This window comes from Esox lucius, chromosome 24, assembly GCF_011004845.1.
Source record: "Esox lucius isolate fEsoLuc1 chromosome 24, fEsoLuc1.pri, whole genome shotgun sequence".
Lineage (NCBI taxonomy): Eukaryota > Metazoa > Chordata > Actinopteri > Esociformes > Esocidae > Esox > Esox lucius.
In genome coordinates, this window is record NC_047592.1 from 7715962 (window position 1) to 7737829 (window position 21868).

At 46.2% G+C, this 21868-nt stretch overlaps 1 protein-coding gene across 12 annotated transcripts in view; it reads right to left on the bottom strand.

The window, feature by feature from the left end:
* ablim2 (actin binding LIM protein family, member 2) overlaps positions 1-21868 on the bottom strand; it is a 66381-nt gene that overhangs the window by 11558 nt on the left and 32955 nt on the right. For 2 of the 12 annotated variants that reach the window (XM_010888032.5, XM_010888025.5), the window contains 14 exons: positions 21686-21779; positions 15304-15391; positions 14213-14271; positions 13696-13746; positions 12388-12465; positions 11819-11962; positions 11315-11347; positions 10728-10845; positions 9914-10240; positions 5090-5191; positions 3998-4054; positions 2115-2152; positions 1595-1709; positions 1383-1441 (listed from right to left, as the gene is read on the bottom strand). In XM_010888032.5, the coding sequence (XP_010886334.1) occupies positions 1383-1441; positions 1595-1709; positions 2115-2152; positions 3998-4054; positions 5090-5191; positions 9914-10240; positions 10728-10845; positions 11315-11347; positions 11819-11962; positions 12388-12465; positions 13696-13746; positions 14213-14271; positions 15304-15391; positions 21686-21779 (1363 nt within the window). Of the gene's footprint in view, positions 1-1382; positions 1442-1594; positions 1710-2114; positions 2153-3997; positions 4055-5089; positions 5192-9361; positions 9443-9913; positions 10241-10727; positions 10846-11314; positions 11348-11818; positions 11963-12387; positions 12466-13695; positions 13747-14212; positions 14272-15303; positions 15392-21685; positions 21780-21868 lie in introns of all 12 variants that reach the window. The other 10 variants (XM_020043455.3, XM_010888026.5, XM_010888028.5 and 7 more) reach the window with 10 other exon arrangements.

A 21868-nucleotide genomic window follows, 5' to 3' on the forward strand; every position in this document is an offset into this window, starting at 1 on the left:
GGGTCTTGCCCCATGTATGGGCTAGTCTTTCGCACAGTCAACATTATATGGTGTTAGATTCTGTCCAAGTTTGATTCCTGAACAAAATAAATGTAACCAGAAGTCAGGCGAGAGCCATCTTTATTCAGCATGAGTCTATGATGTTGACCTTCCATTTCTCATTTCTATCTCTTCCATAATTAGAGGCAACACAGTCTTTTATGCCAGAATACATAGGAGGCGGTCAATGATTGTAGCCAACCATTACACAGTCTATTAACATGGTATGTTCCAACCTGCCAGCCATCTCCGCGCGCCATGTGGGCATCCCCGCCACGGGTGCTGTCTCCTAGGGCACGTGCGCATGTGGGGTTTGCCTCCAGCTGCAGTGGCAGCAGTGTGAGCATCTCCACACACCTTCATGTGGTTCTACTGCCTGTAAATAACCGCCCGTGGACTAGTACCTAAGGTGCCTTCGGCTTGGCGGGCGCTCAGTGTTCTGGCTCTACGGGCTAGTTATTCTGTATAGTCCCCATGAGTGACACTGAAGTGACCGACCGAACGGGAACCTTACAATATGAATATCAATATAACCTTTGTTCCCTCAGGGAGGGAGGGAGCAAGGTGCCACTCAGGTCCTGAAAACAGTGTAGGTGAGAGCTGGGTGCTTTGGAAGGTGGGGCTTCTGGCTGCTTTGCCCCTGCTGGGCCTTGTCAGGCGTGATTGTATTTGTCACCAATAATAAGCATCGATGATGCGTTTCCTCTTAAATCCCTTCCCCGGGACTCTGCGGGAGGGCAGTTAATGACACCACACTACCACCTGGTGGTTGAATTAAACACTACACCCAGCTGGCACATTAAAGGACCGGCATGCCAAAAGAGGCATTAAGGACCGGTCGCCGATCTCTCGTTAACAGAGCTCCAATCTTCAGAGTGTGCCTGGCTGAGCCCGTCGCTACGACAACCGGCACACCATGTTTCCGTTTGCCAGAGAAAGTTCCAGTACCTCACAGAGCTCTGGGCCAAGTCCTCCATCATCCCCTGCAGAATCGGACCAGCCAAAAATACACCTTCTCTCCCCAAAGCACCTTTGGCTCTTAGTGTGTTTGGGGCATTGTGTCATTGGGTTTGATGTGTAAGGACAGCCTGGTGTTGTGTCAAGACTGTGTTTTCTCTGAGGGAGAGACGGACTGTCTACGTGACTTGTTGTGATGATGGCGGTCAGAGGTGTTGGCGGTCAGAGGTGTTGGCGGTCAGAGGTGTTGGCGGTCAGAGGTGTTGGCGGTCAGATCGCCGGCTGTGGCGTTATCGGCGGTAGATTGAAGGATGGAATTTGTTGCTTCGCTCTCGATCGTAATGAAAATGATGTTCACTTCACAGCGTGTGAGTATGTCTACGCACCTTGTATATGCCATTCCTCCCATAGCCTGGCAGGGAAGCGGACTTGTTGTAGGGGAAGTCTGCAACGAAAGTTAAAATTCTATGAGTCAGCGGTATAGAAACATTATTTTCAGTCCATGCCAATAGAAGCCAGAGTTTAACTGCGACTGGCATCCCATTGGCTGAGCCCATGTCTGTTACCTGAGGGCTGATCTCTAATTGGCTGTACTCACTGGGCAGGGAGACGTCAGTTGGCAGGCTGCAGGTGGATTTCCTAGGATCCAGCAGGTCTTCTGGGAGGGGCTGGCCGTCTATTTCACTCTTCAAGATCATCCAGCTGGTCCGTGTCTACATACAGGGAGATACACAGAGCTGAGAAGGATGGATGGGGGAGTGGATGGGTGGGTGGCTGGTTGGTTGACTGACCGGGTGGCTGGGTGGGTGGCTGGGTGGGTGGTTGGGTGTACGGGTGGGTGACTGGATGGATGTACAGTACGTAATATATGCAACGATAAACATGTTCATGGATGAATACATGTACGAGCAGGTACAGTACGTAATATATGCAACGATAAACATGTTCATGGATGAATACATGTACGAGCAGGTATGTTGGCAAGTGGATGGATGTTCGGATTTACAGCCAGTCAGACAGACAGGTAGGCAGAGAGGCAGACACAAAGAGAAAGACAGACATGCAAGATAGAAACAGACCGACAGAAAGACAGATAACGTGACATATTAAGGCCTCACCTTGATGTCGTCTCCTTCCTGCCATGAAGTCCTAGAGGCTGTAAAACATCCCGTACGTTAGACACCACACATCTGCGGCAGTACAACACACATCAGTCCGTGTATCACACATCGGCCTAGTGGCTATGACAACTGTGTACAGAAAGACCTCAACAACGCCACACAAAGCGACAACCCTCAAGCGGGCCATGCAACACAACTTGCTTGAAAACAACATTGACGCGGTCATACTGTAGTAACGTTAGCGTCACATTACTAACTGATATGTACAGCTGCTAACTATCGCTCGTTAGTGTTCATCTACCACTATGTCGTTAGCGTCACATTACTAACTGATATGTACAACTGCTAACTATCGCTCGTTAGTGTTCATCTACCACTATGTCGTTAGCTGAAGTAGCCAGTGAATAAGATAGATGTATCTAGTGTCAAGCGTTTCTTAAGTAGTTCCTGTTTTCGTGCTGACAAGCGTTAACTGCGAGTGCATTCTCTTATTAATGAGCTCATGCCCAGTAGAATATCTAAACTTAAAAATCAGTCAACTCAAGAAATATGTCAAATTCTACATATGGTCTGTAATTTAGTTGTAATATTTAATATGTAATATAGATTTTAAAGGCCAACATAGAAAAGACTATTCAGCACATGCATTATTACATTTTGTAATCTGAAATACAAACAAACACACACACACATTCAACAAACGATAAAGATCCTGAGAAACACACAGACACGACATATACACAACAACAATGTGTCAACAACAATTACAAAAAAAGAGTTAAGTAGGAAAACAAAATGGTGACCAAGACATCATCAGCACCACAACACCAAGTGAACCGTCGTTCTCGACCAATCACAATGGACACACACAACGACATCTTCAGGCCACAAGAATTAGTAGAACCAATGAGCTACGGGGATGAGAGTGGGTAGGTCTGGATGGATGAACCGAAACAAACAATCAGAAAGGTGCCATGAATGAAAAGTGACAGAGTAAGTTGTCTATGTACAGTATATTTTATTAAAAATGTCTTATTTTTTTCGTGTCAGGCTTTCAACTAAGTTTACAATAAATGGGTTGTATTGCTGCTGAGGATAAGGGAAAACTTTTATTATTTTATCATATTTCATATCGTTTTGACAATATCACAGTATTATTTGCTTCAGAACTCGTCCTACATAGCTTGGTCTTACTCTTCAATAAATAGCCAATGTGTTTCAGCACTTTCATTACTGCATTTTCTTTTCGCTCTCTCTAATACCTTCAGCAGATGGTGAGCAACAAGCTCGGAACGTCAAATTGTATTAAAATCAAATTATCAAGCGGAAATACATTTAGAATCATGAAAACCGTGACACCAACAGTATTTCTACCTAAATAGTGTGATCGTGCTGTGAGACTCCCGGCCAAAAGGCAGCACTTGAGATATGAGTACAAAAGAGGTCAAAAACTCTTCCAGAGGTTATGCTCCTCAAAAACCCAGCACATCCTGAGGTGGCAACTTGAAATGGTGGCAGTGTATCAGTTGCCAGAGCTATAGATATTTGTCTGTTGAAAAATATGGGCAGATGGGATGGAACGATGAGTCATACTGAAAGAAATAGGGTGAAGTTGCCCTACTGACACTGATCTTTGTTTGTGCTCCCGAATGGGTTGAGTTAGGATGGAGGAAATTACCCCTTTAATGGGTAGAGTTAGGATGGAGGAAATTACCCCTTTAATGGGTAGAGTTAGGATGGAGGACGAGGAAGCTGATCCCAGATCTGTGTCTATGGACAACTTCTACCAGTAGCATATGAGACGGACGACATGCAACACATCGTGCAGAGACCAGACCAGGAAGTTAGACCAGGAAGTGAAGGAAGAGAGTGCACTGTACCATGCTGTTTGTAGATAGGGGGTTTTCTATAGATATTATCTATCTTGACCTTAGTCTCTGAAGATGAGCAGAGGAAAATATGACAGTAGCCCAGGATGAGAGAGAAACAGAGAAAGAAAGAATGAGAGAGGGTAGAAAATAAGCATGAGATAGCAGTTATTGAAATATGGAATAGTCTGGGAAGCAGAAGACAAGGGGCAGCATACATAATGCCAGAATTATGACATTTTTATTATAACTGGCACAACAGGACATTTCATTTAAATAATTACTTGTTGTCATTATCCAAGAGAGAAAAAAAACATGTAACTGATTGTCTAAGGATCAAGCTGTAATGTGATGTGAAGCAGAAACCCATTTAAGGAAAGCTGGATAGCTCCAAAACAATGGTAATTGTTGATCTGTGATTTGTATCCAACTATTTCTTCAGTCATGTTTCCAAATTCAGACTTATAAATAATATACCTTTATCCTGCCTCCCCATTTTACAATACGTCATTGATTACTACATCTAGAGCAAAAATAACAAGCATCACAATAAACCAATAAACACATCAATCAATAAATAAAAGGGAGAAATTGAACAACAAGCACACATAATTGACACAGTGTGTCCGTTCCAAGCCGATCCAACCCGTCTTACTTTCGCCGGACCCGAAAAAACCATTGTGTCGGAGCGAGCAACAACTGTCGCACATTAACCTTGTTGGCTCCGTTTTTTTGGGAGAGTGACTCATGAAATAAATACAACACATGGGGGTCATTCTTTGCCCTGCCTCAGCGCCCTGCCAGAACCAGAGAACAATACCATATGAAACCAACACAATGGCTAGAAAACACAGTAAGTGGATAATCACTTTGCTGTGTTCATTTATTTATGTCAACTCTGTCCAAGTATGGATACTTTGTTCCCTGTGAGTCAGTGAAACTGTAACATACTGTCAATGGAAACGCTGAAGCTGGACTCAAAGGAAGTTTCAGAGCCACGTCCAATAAAACACAAACTACGAAACTACGAAACATCGTAGGATGGCCGACAGAGTGGCAGAGCGGGTCGAAGGGAAGCTGTCGGAGCAAAGCGGTTAGACCTACCTGGGACGTGGAAATGCTTGGGGGCAGCCACGTAGGTGGAGGACGGAGACTTCCCATCGGAATACGTGGACAGGCTCGGGGTACTCCGACCACTTTCACTACCTCAATTGTGGACGGAGGGTTGAGGGAGAACAGCAGGGGTGGACAGAAGAGGAGGCAAAGAGTTAAGCTGTGCTTGTTGGTCAAAGAGTTAAGAGTCGGTCAAAGAGTTAAGCTGCTCGTTCGGTCATAGAGTTAACAGCTGGTCAAAGGGTTAAGAGTTAATCTGTGCTCGCTGGTCAAAGCTTTAACTATGAAGCCGAACCACCATCACTGACTACTAGATAACCCAGCCACTGGTGATCTGTAGGGAGTCAAAGGAGATGAATAATGGATTCCAGGCCAGTGGTATTAGGATTTGGCTCGTATCGATGCCATAACACAACAGGTACTAAACCTAACTAGCATCTGGTAGAGTTTGATCCAGGCTCTCCCAGTTAACTGGCAGTACATTGTTGACCTGGGTGCATGTTGAATGGCCCCGGTCAGTGTGGTTCCACTTTCAACTGGACATGTTGTGTGTGATTGTGTGATTAGTGCAGACCCTCTCAATGCCTGGTGTCACAGCCTGGGTGATGAAATCACCAGCACCTTATGAGCCAGACCTAATAAATGTCCACATAAGACACCCTAGCAGTAAAGAGAGAGGGACGAGAAATACGAGGAGAAAAAGTGAAGAGAGATGTTATTAGCTTGAGTGAGCGCACAGGCCTCTCTCGCCTTTGGGGTTGGTATTAACAAAAGGCAGAGCTAAGTAGTCAGGATGCCGTGGTATGATGTCATTCAGACACAAACACACACACACAGTGGGTTTAGTGCAGGTTTCAGGCTATTCGCAGGGCAGTTCTTCCACACATCTGGAGCTTATGCAGGACTCAGCCTGGGGGAGAGGTAAGTGGGGTGGGTGGGGGGGTCTGGACAGGGAGGAGGTACTGGTGTTTCCAGTTATAACCCTCAATGAGACACAATTGGCTTACTTCTTTTGGGGCCTTGGTACAAGCGAGGATCACTTCTATAACAACACTACGCAGGAACGTACCCACGGAGATTGTGTCCAACTTCTCTAACAACACTACGCAGGAACGTACCCACAGAGATGGTGACCAACAGCATTTGAAACACAAACAACAAACTGCAGCTGAATAACAGCAGACACCAGAACACGAAGCATTGAAGTACAAATCAAACCAATATTGTCACATCTTGGGAGTTTCTAGGAAACACCCCAATTCATTCGTGAAAGCACTTTGACGAACTGTGTGAGGAGTCGGGGGTTGTCTCAGAGATAAACGCGTCTTTCTGACATCATTCTGCTGTCTTATCTTCCTCAGGTCTTACCAATAACACATGTTGCTGTGTTTCTGAGTGTGTTTTTTTTTACAACTAATTAAACAAAGATGTGTCCTTAGATTGTATCGGCTCCGTTATTACAGGTCACAGATAATAATTAGTCAATTAAAATGCAAGGTTATTTCTATAATGATGGAATGTTCAGCCCAGCGGGCCGGTTTGATCGTCTCAATATAAACAGTTTAACTAGTTCACATTCATGACCCTAAATGTGTGTGTATGTGTGTGTGTGTGTGAGTGTGTGTGTGTGAGAGTGTGAGTGTGTGTGTGTGAGAGTGTGAGTGTGTGTGTGTGTGCGAAAAACATTCTACTTAGTTGGTGATTAATAACACAGTGATCTACTTACAGGAATGATTGTGATGTGATTTCACTGAATCCAGCAGCTGGTTCAGGAATGACTCATGTGATTTAACTAACTCCTTCATTTGGTTCAGGAATGACTCATGATTTCACTAACTCCAGTAGTTGGTTCAGGATTGACTCGTGTGACTTCACTAACTCCTACACCTGGTTCAGGAATGACTAATGAGATTTCACTAACTCCAACAGCTGGTTCAGGAATGACTCATATGATTTCACTAACTCCAATAGCTGGTTCAGGAATTACTTATGAGATTTCACTAACTCCTTCAGCTGGTTCAGGAATGACTCATGTAATTTCACCTACTCCACAGCTGGTTCAGGAATGACTAATGAGATTTCACTAACTCCTTCAGCTGGTTCAGGAATGACTCATATGATTTCACTAACTCCTGTAGTTGGGTCAGGAATGACTCGTGTGATTTTACTAACTCCAACACCTGGTTCAGGAATGACTAATGAGATTTCACTAACTCCACAGCTGGTTCAGGAATGACTCATATGATTTCACTAACTCCAACACCTGGTTCAGGAATGACTCATATGATTTAACTAACTCCAACACCTGGTTCAGGAACTATTAATGTGATTTTTCAAATTTATTGAGTCGATATTCTTTTTGTCATCGTTTATCTCTTTTTTCCTCTTGGCTCTGATATCTCTCTTGCTCCCTGCCTCCATCGCCCACGGATTGGGATGAAATCAAACATCAACAATTATCCACAAACGCAATAATTTAAGCTAGACTCTCACTAAGTTCAGAGAGAACTTGATAGTCTATTAAACACAAACCAGTGCATAAAAACAAACAAGTCTCTTTCACGCTGTGTAGAGCCTGAAGGCAGCCAGTCCAGTGTGTGTGGTCTGTGTGTGTCTTTCTCTCTGTGTGTGTCTCTCTCTGTGTCTCTGTATGTTTCTCTCTCTGTGTGTGTCTGTGTGTCTCTGTGAGTGTGTGTGTCTCTTTCCCTTTCTCTTAGTCTCTCTGTATATCGCTCTCTCTCTCTGTATCTCTCTCTCAGTGTCTCTCGCTCTCTTTGTCTCGCTCTGTGTGTCTCTCTATGTGTGTCTCTCTCTGTATCTCTCACTCTCTCACTCTCTCTCTGTATCTCTCTCTCTCACACTCCTTCTCTGTGTCTCTAAATCTGTGTTTGTGTGTGTGCGTCTCTCTCTCTCTCTGTGTGTGTACAAAATGACATGCCACTGCAACTGGCAACCAGACCCCAAATTACAGCTTCACCACTTCACCACTCCTCCCTTTCATTCTCTCATTCCTCGGCTCCTTTCTTTCATCTTGGTTCGCTGAGAACTTTACTTTCCATCTCTACGACCTTTCATGGAAAAAACCTCCAGACCCTGGACCACGTGTTCTGATTAATAGAAATAACGACCCTCTCGTTCTCCATTTTCCCCTCCTTCCCGTTTACACTGGCATTCTCAGGCCTCTTTCCCACTCACACGTCTTTACAGGGGGAATTTATCAGTTCAAAACTGCCTAGAATTGTCCCTCCCACAGCTAGATTCCTCCCTTACTGTCCTACATTCCATCTTCTTCCTCCTCCTCCACTTTGTCCCCCTTTCTAACTCACAAGGCTCATTATCGTCAGCCAGAAAACCCAGCAAACAAAGAAGCCAATACGTCTGGGCCAGACTGTCTCTGGGAGAGGTGTCATGGTGGTCCTCCCCTGATAGCACTCTATCTGGTTTCTAAGGAGACCAGCTGTGGTTTGCCTGAGACATCTGAGCAAACCCTTTTCCTCACCTCCCTTCTCAGGACAACTGCCAGCGACTCGCTGGTATGAAAAAGAACGGAGGGGAAGTACTCCTGCAGAAGTGTATCCATCAAGGTTTTGTTTGAGTCCAATTTTACAAGCAAATACATGTGCTGTATTCATTCCTGGCAGACAGCGTAAGGGGCTTCATATGCAAAATCCTATCATCTTACGGTCCCAAAGAACCCTCCCACAAATATGAAATCAACCACCAGCTCTTTCAACCACTCAGTGCATACAGAACCACCACACCGGATGTACCAGATTGGAGGACCAAATATACTAAACAACTGCATTAAAATGTTAAGGCAAGCCATTGGTGGATCCCAAAACAACAACAAACAACATCAACAACATCAAGAATAACCACAAAACAACAACATAAAAACTGAAAGGCAATCCATTTCAAGTCAAGGGCAAGACAACAGTTCAAGTAACCACCACAACACTTACATCCATCAAACACGACCAAACATAAAAACAAGGAAGTCAGTCCCCACTGTCTCCACGATGCCAACATCCCAGCGATAACGAAGAAACATTATACAGTGGGTTTCCCATGCACAACAACAAGGCTGGGACGACCCGGAGACGAGAGGAGAAACCTTTCCCACAGACATTACAGCAGACGGCGCAAGCAGAGACAAACGGAAGGGGTTCCCAACATTCAACCCTGATGCACCCCCGAGGAGGATTCAGGAGCACACTGAGAGGAGGAGACACAGACAGGAGGATAAGAAGCCCGGAGTGTTACCGTGACTGTCAGGAGGTAAACTTAGATGCAGGTTCATCTTAGGTTTAAACTCAGGCGGTGGCACAGGGTCCTGTTTGAGGCCTGGGGGAGTGAGGTGAGGTGGGGAGGGAAGGAGGGAGGGGGGAGAGGGGAGAGACGAAGCACAGGGAGGTGGTTTGACACACCCGTGTGGAGACCCCATGTAGGTTGATGGGGGCAATACTGAACGCCACATCTGTGCCGGAAAAACCCTGAGCCTACTCTAACCGGGGAATGGCCGTGGCTTCAGACGACCCTGGACCGTCCTCCTGGAGAGGTTTCCAATCAAAACTAACGGGGGACCATGCAGACGTTGCGGGAAACACAGCACACGCCGAGGTCGTAGGTCGGAAAAACAGAGGCGGCGGCGGTTGTCGTGCGTCCGTTTAAGGACCCGCCCGTCAGCCCAGATGTTAGTACACCGCCGGGATGGGCACATGCACGTTATCCCCGGCAACAGCTCTGCACAACCACACCGGCGGGGGCCCTCGGGTTCCCGACAGCGTGCCGGGGGGTGTGGGAGGGGCCAGCTACCTCTGATGTAAGGCCCGTAGTTGTGCTGCTGGAGCATGGCCAGGGTGGTGGGGTTGAGGGGCAGAGGGGAGACCCGGCCTCCCGGTGACACCCTCCCCCAGGGGGAGATTCTACCGGGCTGTGCCAAACCCACCGGCACCTGCAGCCCCCCGGGGTACTTGGGGGGCAGCCCCTCTGGGTGATGCACGGGAAGGCCGGAGGGGTCCCTAGCCAAGGAGGACAGGTGCTTAGGACCCCCTGTGTAGGCTGGGGTGTGGGTCGGGGAGCCGGAGTCGATGGCCCGGCCATATCTATTACCCACGGCTTGGTCGGACGGGTAAAGGTCCTCTGTAGGGGAAAATGGTTTAGAGGACGGCGAGGCATTTTTAAAAATCGGACACTCTCCATAGCATTGTCCTCCACTCTTTAATAAACACATACTTCATACATAACACCTTCTGTGGGGACTCCATGTAGGCTAGTGGCGATGACGCCTCATTCAGAGAGGAGTGTGGAATTCACGAAATGTCAGAAGTGGAAAGTTGACAAAAATGGAAAGTGAAACTGAATCTTCACAAATTCAGGACCATACTAAAATCAGTAACAGCTGTGACATGCACTATATTGCCCTATATTTAAATGCTGTTTTGTCGTTCACTACATTTGTTAACAGGTATTTTATCCTACTCTATATTTGGTATCATAGTGAAATATTATATTCTCACGTGAATAAACCTTCACTCAAATATTGCATCATTCTATGTTTTCAGTTTGGCACTAACGCTAATGGAGGTGAGTGATGCTGGGTGAGCTTGAGGGGCTACGGCGGACCTACCTGGCCTGCTGTAGTTCTGGGGTGAGCGGGACGGAGTGTAGCCCCCATAACGCCCCAGGGAACTGTTGGAACTGGGGCTGGAGGGCCTCCTCTGTCGGGGTGACTTCTCTCCCTCACCCTGTTCAACACAGACAGGAAGGGATGGTGATGTCACAGCATAAAGGCGCCAAACGGCCAAACGCTCTGTACCTCCGTCATGGCAGTGGGGTACAACAAGAGGTCAAATGATTGGTCGGTCTGGTCGATTAATTAGGGCTGAGACAATCGGTAAATCGGTGCTACAATTGGTATTGGCTGTTTTGGTTTGCCGATAACCATTCGACCTCTATGTACCACAGCGCCCCCTTTCACAGAGGAATGTCCCCGCTTCATTGGCCGATGGTGATTTTCCAGAGGGGATTTTAACCACAGGACTGTACGTGGTGAGTAAAGCTCCACGAAAACACACTTTTGTGTATAAACTAACACATTAGAAACCCTCTTTGCAGACACGGACACACACACACAAACTTGAACACAACGTTAACACAACACCTAGATACATATGATGGGGAAACCCAATTGGAATCCACGCTGTTGTCTTTTACCTCTGTTGGAGTAGGAGAGAGCAACTGGGGTGACTGCAAATAAAGAGTGGAAGATAGTGGATGAGAAGGATGAACTCACATCACATGAGGTAATGGCAGTTAATCAAAGAAACAGCATGACCGCGACATTCGTTTGGGTGGAGGTTCAATCGCTGGGAATCGACTGCCATACCCCTTCACCATAAGGTCACCATAACTCGAAAAATAACAATTACAGGTGAAACATTTATATTACATATAACACAGTATATTTAATGTATGTGTCGCATTCAAGCGCCAAATTCTCCTTCCCTTTGTTTCTAGTGATGGGAAAGACGGGGACCAGGGCAATACATTCCAAAACAATAACCAATAAATACTGTTTTGAATGCATGACTTTGCTAGCCAAGCGCTCTTACGAGTCCTGACGGAGAGCAAAAGAACGGGGACGAGGGGGCGGGAGGGAAACACAGAAACGCACAAGAGGCCGAGCAGCTCCCACGTTTCCCCGGCCTACTGTCTTACATCGCCGTAGTGCCGCTCCTCTGAGGGGTAGCTGACACAGGGAGAGTAGGAAAGCATGTCGGGCCGGTCGATGTTGTAGATGGCCTTGATCTTCGGCAGGGCGGCCAGGTCCTTGTAGTCCAGCGTCTCATCTCCTAGTTTGGCCTGGGACGCAGGGAAAACACGTCAGCTGTTTAAAACACCAGACACTTTGGCAGTGAGTCGCCTGTAATGGTATGGGCAATGCACTTCAATCCGTTAGAAATTCTGTGGTGGACAAAGCACCGCGGACAACCGTTCATTTCACTGATTGCATCGCTTGCTCTTTGTCGTTTTAGGGGGGCCACCCGTCAATAGTTTTGCGACAACCGCTGGGCGTACAAGGGTTTCATAAGTAAATCATTGGGGGGTTCGGTTCCGTAGCGACACGAATACCCGCGGTTCAACTTATCAACTCTCTATATGTCTCGTATGTAGTCGAATCAGCCGGGCCGGAACGAAACAAAACCCGGAATCTGCTATGCCGCGGGCCCAGGGTGTCTGTCGCTGTCCTGTGGTGCCCTCTAGTGTTGAGGTGGGGCGCTACTTACATAGATCACCCTGCTGGGGGAGCCGGACGCGCTGGAGGCTGGAACGGAGGTGATGCTCTCAGAGGACGTCCTGGTCACCTGGAACATGGACAAGACCAACAAAAAAGGTAAAGGGGAAGTTCACAGTTTTTACGCTTCTGCTCTTTCTGTGCATGTTTTTGATCGGCCAAACAGTTTGTATCTTCTTGTTGGTTACAGGGAACATTCATTGTCACATTTGAGTGGCCCCTTTAATAGCTCATCAAATGCATTATCAAAATGTGTTAGGAAGGGCTTTTTCATCAGCAACTAATAATCTATTTGCACGAGATTTTTAAACATGTATATGAAAATGCGACCACTGTGCCATAAAACCATGTTTGTAGGATGCTATTGACAAAAACACGCACTTTGGGATTTCCACGAGTTCTGATATTATGAGTGGGAGTGTTTTTTCACACACTTTCACAATGCACTGTAATCAATGAAAGTGATGACTCAGCAAACATGACCCAGATTTTACGATAACTCTGAACCTAAAGTAGTGCTTCAGAAATCAGACAAACATCCCTTATGTCTTGATAATACAATACAAAGAAGCAACATTCAAGGTGAGTGCAGTGGTGTTCTCCTGACACATACTGACATACAGACGGATACTGACAGATACTGACAGATACTGACATACAGACACATACTGACATACAGACACATACTGACATATAGACAGATACTGACACATACTGACATATAGACGGATACTGACACATACTGACATACAGACAGATACTGACACATACTGACATACAGACGGATGGTTACTGACACATACTGACATACAGACGGTTACTGACAGACATACTGACATGCAGACGAATACTGACAGACTTACTGACATACAGACTGATGGATACTGACACATACTGATACTTACACACCAGGCAGATCAAAGAAATATGTTAATTAGTGAAGCTTTGGGGGGGGGGGGGGGGTCAAAGTGATCAGTGTCATTTTCAACCATGAGTGATTTGCTGTTAAACCTAGCATTGGGCCCTGTTCCAATTCAATGCAATCACCTGGTATTGAAATAGAACAGATCCAAATCTGGATCTAAATCTCAGTTATTGACATACTAAAACAGTCACGGTTTGGGTTGAACAACTGTTGGGCCCAACAGTATTATGGGTAAGTGAGTTTCCTATGGTGAGCTAGGTTGTTGCCCAGCGTGAAGGCTAGCGAGTGGAGCGTGACGCAGTCAGAGGTCAAGGGTCAGGGTGTGAGCCCATGCAGAGGGTCAGCTGGTAGAGAGAGCGCCCGGGCTGAACATACATCACGAACCTGCTGCTCAGAGATGTCGTTGAGCTGTATCCGGACCTGCTTCTGTAAACAACATGGCATTGCATTGGGGGACGGCAGTGACCATCGATCTAGAACTAGAGTAAACTAAAGCTTATTGACGTAACAGCACAGTAAGTGTTCATTAGCCACCCCTTTGCTTAGCTAATCAATAACAACACAGTCCCTGTCAGTCGAACTGGGCTTCTTCTCAGAAGAGGTGCGTGATCTGATCTACGATCCGGGAAGTTTTACTTTTCACCTTCGATCATTTGGAAGCATCTCTGGTATGTAGCGGGCAGAAGTGAGGTTATGCCCACAGACGTGACCCATCCTGGTTGAACACGTTCATTAACAAAACACCTGTAATCATCTGACTGTAACAATTGCTGGACGAACCCGAGTGCGGAACGCATATTAGGAACTCCATGACTATGGGAGGGGGAAAGCCACAGAGTTCCTAATATGTATTCTGTAGCAGTGTGAGCCGGGGTTCAGTGGAAGACCTTACCTTACTCTTCTCCTCCTGCCGGGCTGCCTGTCTACAGGGGGGGTGCCAGATGGAGTTACCTGGGAAAGACCGGAGGAGGGGGAGGGAGTAAAGGAGGGAGATACAATATGAGAGATCTATTTGAGGTGTCACGTCCCCTCTTCACAGGTGCTGTGCGGCCTGAGGCGATTTACAGCATTTTCATTTCCAATATCCACGGAGGATCCGATGTGTGTAGGTCTCCGTCCTGTTCCGTGATATTTAGTTCAATAGGAAGCCTATTTTATCAAACGTCAGTGCGTGACGAGAGTTGGACGTGCCCCCTCAGTTCTGTCCTCAGTTCTGTGCTGCTTGTCAGTCACAGAGAGGAAGACTCAAACGCGCTGCAGTCCCAGGAAGCCTAGGAAATCAACTCCCAGGCTTTCAGGTAGGAAACTGCAGTGGGAGTGAGACAGACTTCCTGTAAATCACAGACTGGAGTCCAGCTTACAGCTCTACTGCTCCATGAGCAGTAAATAAGAAATAGGACGATTCATTCTGTGGTGACTGATAGGGTCTGGGTTATGTGAGGTGATTCATACTGTGACTGATAGGGTCTGGGTTATTGTGAGGTGATTCATACTGTGTATATTCATTCACTGAAACTGTAATCAAACTGATTCACATTGGGCCGATGTCATGCAGCTTCACGGCAGTGGGACTATTAGTGAAGAGTAAAAAAACTTGTATGGAGAGAAGGGAAAGAGAAGATGAATACACCTGAGAGAAGGGTGTGGGGTAAGAGATCGAGAGAAATGCAGAGGTGAATTATGACAAACTGAGGAAGAGAGAGATGAAGAGTGAGAAACAGAAGAAGAGAGAGATGAAGAGTGAGAAACAGAGGAAGAGAGAGATGAAGAGTGAGAAACAGAGGAAAAGAGAGATGAAGAGTGAGAAACAGAGGAAGAGAGAGATGAAGAGTGAGAAACAGAGGAAGAGAGAGATGAAGAGTGAGAAACAGAGGAAGAGAGAGATGAAGAGTGAGAAACAGAGGAAGAGAGAGATGAAGAGTGAGAAACAGAGGAAAAGAGAGATGAAGAGTGAGAAACAGAGGAAGAGAGAGACTGGTTTACCTTGCAGATACATCTCCTCTCCTTCACCAAACATCTGCTCACATCTGGCGCAGCGGGCACACGAGGGGTGGTAGTGTTTCTCCCCGGCCTGGCAGGCACAGAGGTCAGAGGTCAAGCATCGGTCACACTGGTCACTCTGGGTAAGAGTGTCTGCTGAATGTCTCAAACGTTAACAATGTGATCGGCCACACGCTGTCACAAAAAATATTTAGCCAGCGTGTCATAACAGACAATTATCTAGAGGGCCTCTAAACTAATTCAAATTTAGAAAGCTTATCCAATTAACATCAATAATTGAAGTGGATTAAAATGAAACTCATTAAAAATTAATTACAATACATTCATTTGATCACAAGGGGGTGCTGTTGTACAAACTACTAGCTCCTAGATGCATAGAAATACTGCATCATAACTGATCCCAACTTGTCCACATAGTGGTAACACCTTAGTGAGATGGGTGACATCTCGTCGGGATGCCAGTGCGTGGATGATTTGTTGTTCCCGATCATTTGGTGAATTCCACAGAGCTGTTGGAAGTGTCAGACGCCACAGATGAGTCTATAATGAGATGTCATGGCGTGCTTAGCATCAGGGTGGAGGTGCGTTGGGTCATTGCACTCCTTTTCTCTCGCTTTCTCTTTCCCTCCTTTCCTGAGTATTGGAGTCCCTGTCTTTATGTAACGTTGTTGATAACAAACGACATGACATGATGTCCTTTTTCGCCTCTACCAGTTGTTCATGGTCCAGACTGTCCTCTCAGTGTCTCCTGTTGTCAGTGTAGCTGAAACCAGATCGCTCACTGCAGCTCCCCAGCCACTTTCTCCAAAGCTCCCTCTCTCTCTCTTTCGGTGTCTCTCTTTCACTCACTTTAAGGCAACTAGCCTGCAATATCTGTTTCACATTTTCAATAAAGAATAATGTTAACCAGTCCTCTTCACCAGAACTTCGTAACTACCAATTCAGACCAAGGCCCAACCTCATCGCAGCAACTCCCAGCAAATTCTGGACATTTAATGACAAAACATACAAATCATTTCGGAAACTCATTCAATGGTGCTCTGTTCGCTCAAACAGGACATTTCCAAACTTGAAAGCGAGTGGTTTTGATGACACGGGCTCATGTTGGCACATACTGTACATGACACTGTACACCATTTTCGGGGATCCGTTTTGCCTCGACGGATCCGTTTTGCCTCAACTTTTACAAGCAGGGCCCTAAGATCCCAGAATATATCTGTAACCACCGTAAGTCTACTGAAACAAATGGGAAGAAAATTCAGTCAAATCTGAGTTCCTCCGTAGCCCAGTCTGTCAACAGACCCAACTCTACAGTTCACTTTTAAACTTTCAAAATGGTAATCGGTCCATTGAAGTTGGCGTGGTGCATCGGGACTACAAAGGAGAGAAAGCGTGGGTAGACGTTGCATCAGTGTTATGTTAACGTTCGCACCGCGCCGGAAGGCACAACTTCCAGAATCACCACTTGGTACAGTATGTTGCCAGGAACAAAATCCTCTCCTTTGTTGCTGACCTTCCTTTTGGGTACCTTGCGGAAAAGAAAGGTCAAAGTGGCGTATTTTAGGCTTGGTATGAAAGAGTATAAGTGTCTCAGTACCCACTAGCCCCTTGGGGGCCTTTCTGCACTATGTGCTGAAACTGGGAAGAGGTTCAACGTTCCCCCTGGTCATTGATACTCTTGAGCTTTGCATTTCCGTCGCGAATGATCAAGGTTCAGCTCGGAGGACGGGAAGCTGATTCTAGATCTGGATCTCTGAGAAACTTCTCCCAGGAGCCTGCGACAGACTTGTGATAACAGTGGGATATCAGGAAACAGTGTATAAAATCCCATCTTTTTCTGGATAAGAGCATACACATGCTTATCTGTGAGGAACTGAACTTCTCAGACCGCGGGGGGGGGGATTATTTAGAAGAAAGGTCCCTCTGAAATTTTTTTTGCAAGGCAATAACAGGTCGGAATGATAAAGGGTAGGAGACAGAGGACGACACAGTGTCCCCTTTGTGACAGAGCAAGGACCAATTCCACCATTACCATACCTATATATATAAAATACCTATATCTATACCATAGCTATATATATATATATATAAATACCTATATCTATACCATAGCTATATATATATATATATACACTCACCTAAAGGAATATTAGGAACACCATACTAATACTGTGTTTGACCCCCTTTTGCCTTCAGAACTGCCTTCAGAACTGCCTTCATTCTACGTGGCATTGATTCAACAAGGTGCTGAAAGCATTCTTTAGAAATGTTGGCCCATATTGATAGGATAGCATCTTGCAGTTGATGGAGATTTGTGGGATGCACATCCAGGGCATGAAGCTCCCGTTCCACCACATCCCAAAGATGCTCTATTGGGTTGAGATCTGGTGACTGTGGGGGCCATTTCAGTACAGTGAAACCAATATGAAATGATTCGAGCTTTGTGACATGGTGAATTATCCTGCTGGAAGTAGCCATCAGAGGATGGGTACATGGTGGTCATAAAGGGATGGACATGGTCAGAAACAATGCTCAGGTAGGCTGTGGCATTTAAATGATGCCCAATTGGCACTAAGGGGCCTAAAGTGTGCCAAGAAAACATCCCCCACACCATTACACCACCACCACCAGCCTGCACAGTGGTAACAAGGCATGATGGATCCATGTTCTCATTCTTTTTACGCCAAATTCTGACTCTACCACCTGAATGTCTCAACAGAAATCGAGACTCATCAGACCAGGCAACATTCTTCCAGTCTTCAACTGTCCAATTTTGGTGAGCTCGTGCAAATTGTAGCCTCTTTTTCCTATTTGTAGTGGAGATGAGTGGTACCCGGTGGGGTCTTCTGCTGTTGTAGCCCATCCGCCTCAAGGTTGTGCGTGTTGTTGCTTCACAAATGCTTTGCTGCATCCCTCGGTTGTAACAAGTGGTTATTTCAGTCAAAGTTGCCCTTCTATCAGCTTGAATAAGTCGGCCCATTCTCCTCTGACCTCTAGCATCAACAAGGCATTTTCGCCCACAGGACTGCCGCATACTGGATGTTTTTCCCTTTTCACACCATTCTTTGTGAACCCTAGAAATGGTTGTGCGTGAAAATCCCAGTAACTGTGAAATACGCAGACCGGCCCGTCTGGCACCAACAACCATGCCACGCTCAAAATTGCTTAAATCACCTTTCTGTCCCATTCTGACATTCAGTTTGGAGTTCAGGAGATTGTCTTGACCAGGACCACACCCCTAAATGCATTGAAGCAACTGCCATGTGATTGGTTGATTAGATAATTGCATTAATGAGAAATTGAACAGGTGTTCCTAATAATCCTTTAGGTGAGTGTATAATATACATAAACCATACCTATATCTATAATATACCTATATCTATACCAGACCTATATATATATATATATATATATATATATATATATATATATATATATATATATATAATATACCTATACTATACCTGTATCTCTAATATACATACATCTATAATATACATATATCTATAATATACCTATATCTATACCATACCTATATCTATAATATACCTATATCTATACTAAAGGACAGATAAAAAAGGTACATTAGACAGGGTTTGATAAAAACCCAGATGCTGCGCATTACAATGGTTCTGAAGTCTTACAATGCTGAGTAGGCATTCCCCATTGACAAGGCTTTGTTGCTGGTTGTCCAGTTTGAGTTGTGATAAAGAGGTGACTGTTTGATGCTGTTGTGTTTCTTTTAAAGTGATGAGAGGGCAGGGAAAGGATTCATAGGCTGTTCTCTCCACCTCCTGTCTCCCACTGAGGTTACGATGACCCAAACTGGCACCATGATCTCATACTGGCTAACCCACTCAGTCCACACAGCAAAATTCAGCCATTGTCAAACTGGACAGATCCTACTGACCCCCCCTCCCCGTCCGTTCCTCCTACTGGTTCTAGACTAGTCTGAGGCAGGGGAGGTGATCTGGACTAGTCTGAGGCAGGGGAGGTGATCTGGACTAGTCTGAGGCAGGGGAGGTGATCTGGACTAGTCTGAGTCAGGGGAGGTGATCTGGACTAGTCTGAGGCAGGGGAGGTGATCTGGACTAGTCTGAGGCAGGGGAGGTGATCTGGACTAGTCTGAGGCAGGGGAGGTGATCTGGACTAGTCTGAGTCAGGGGAGGTGATCTGGACTAGTCTGAGGCAGGGGAGGTGATCTGGACTAGTCTGAGGCAGGGGAGGTGATCTGGACTAGTCTGAGTCAGGGGAGGTGATCTGGACTAGTCTGAGTAAGGGGAGGTGATCTGGACTAGTCTGAGTCAGGGGAGGTGATCTGGACTAGTCTGAGGCAGGGGAGGTGATCTGGACTAGTCTGAGGCAGGGGAGGTGATCTGGACTAGTCTGAGGCAGGGGAGGTGATCTGGACTAGTCTGAGGCAGGGGAGGTGATCTGGACTAGTCTGAGTAAGGGGAGGTGATCTGGACTAGTCTGAGTCAGGGGAGGTGATCTGGACTAGTCTGAGGCGGGGGAGGTGTTTGCTTCCTACTGTTCCTCCCGCCGTTCGTCCCTCCTACTGGTTCTATACTAGTCTGAGTCAGGGGAGGTGATCTGGACTAATCTGAGGCAGGGGAGGTGATCTGGACTAGTCTGAGGCAGGGGAGGTGATCTGGACTAGTCTGAGGCAGGGGAGGTGTTTGCTTCCTACTGTTGCTCCACCAGTTCGTCCCTCCTACTGGTTCTATAGTAGTCTGAGAGGCAGGGGAGCTGATCCACTTTTAGTCTCATAATTGATTTGGGTGAGCGAGGCGGAGTAGAGCAGGGGGGACTGTCAAACAGACACACACACACACACACAAACACCCAACTACACACACGCACAGACACACATATACTGCGTTGGAACAGGGCTGTTGAGTTCCCAAGTGGTGGTGGGTAGTATGTTGTCTGCTGTCGCTGTCCGGTCTTTGACCAATAAGGCCCTCAGGCCAGTTCTTCCTCTCTGATCCCACCTCCCCAACCAAGTGTTCCCTCAGGCACCCTATGGCTTGAATGTCAAGAGGGATTTACAGTGACACTGGACAGAACAAGATTACTGCACACTAGTTCATAATCTGTGCAGAGAACGTTGAACAAAACGATGACTGGTCCAACTACTTAATGTGGACATACAAAAATGCTGAAGAAATCACCTCATTCTATAGAGATGAACTCCGTGATTTCATGTATGGAAAGTCACATTTTGCCTCAGTTGCTGTCGCATTCTCCCATTGGCGTCATGTAACATTGCATCTCCATCACGCCAAAACATTCACTGTTGATCACGCGTGGATCTCTGCTCCAATTCGCTCAATGTAATCCAATCCGTATCTTCTTAGACCCTATTCAGTCCGTTCAACCAGAATCTTTATGACCAGTCATTCTTTCTCTCAATTTGATGTGCTTTTTGGTCTTAACTTAAGGTACGGATTAGGCATGAGGTTAACATTCTACCCAATTTTAAGACCAATTGCAGAAATGGCTGGGGTTTGTCTCTTCAGAAGCTAGTGATGACCAACAGGACAGAAGAGAACAGGTGACTGCGGGACATTTTCAGTGTGCTGAACTGGGACTTGACCTGGATGTATTCTACAAAACAGCTCTCATCGCGGCTATCCTCTGCTGACCTGATATCGTGCGATATCGTTGTGACGTAAGAAAAAAACAGAAGAAAACGTCCCACCGCTCATTCTGCGCCTGGCAACAAGATATGTGCTAATGAAAGGAGAGCGTGCGAGCGAGACGTGGAAGGGGAACGAGGAACATGTGAGGGGAGCATTGTTTGTCTTTCCATAACTGTGTTCTAGTCAGTGACCACCCCTTGGAGCTTACCCTCCGCTTCCCGGTCCTGTTGCCTCCCTCCAGGCAGGGGTCCTGTGACGCTCCGCTCCACCAGTGAAGAACAAGGACCCTTTCTACTGAAGTCTCATATTTTTCATTTATTTATAGTCCTCTTTTTTTTTTTTTCTCGTCTTTCTCCCTCTCATTCTCTCTCCCGCAAAAGCTGATTCCCGATCGGTGCCTATTGAAAGGGCCTACCTTGAGCCGTACTAAGGACGTCCTATATCGCCAACATCAGAATAAAACACTTACAGCAGCCCTTGCATCCAGTTTCATAGAGGTGGCTTCAGTGGGAATCGAACCAACAACCCCCGCTGTGCGATACCACAACCAACTGCCGACCGGGCCACAGGTGTGATTCAGCCAGACCAAAGAGGCCTTTTCGTTTGGGTGAATCTATTCATTCAAAGCACTGCATTCATCACTCCGTCCCTGCACAGTGATGACACAGGGTGACATAGAGAGCAGTCCTGTACACAGCAGGTGTTACGAAGTTTCCTACCTCCAGCACTTTCCCAGTGATGTACTTCTTGCAGCTCTCACACTGGATGCCGTACATGGCATGGTAATCCACCTCACAGTAAGGGATCCCGTCCCTAGAAAACACACCGTTCAGCTTTTGAAACACACTTCAGACCGAGTGCTAACAGACAAAGCAAGACAGTTTTTTTTTTTTACTGTAATT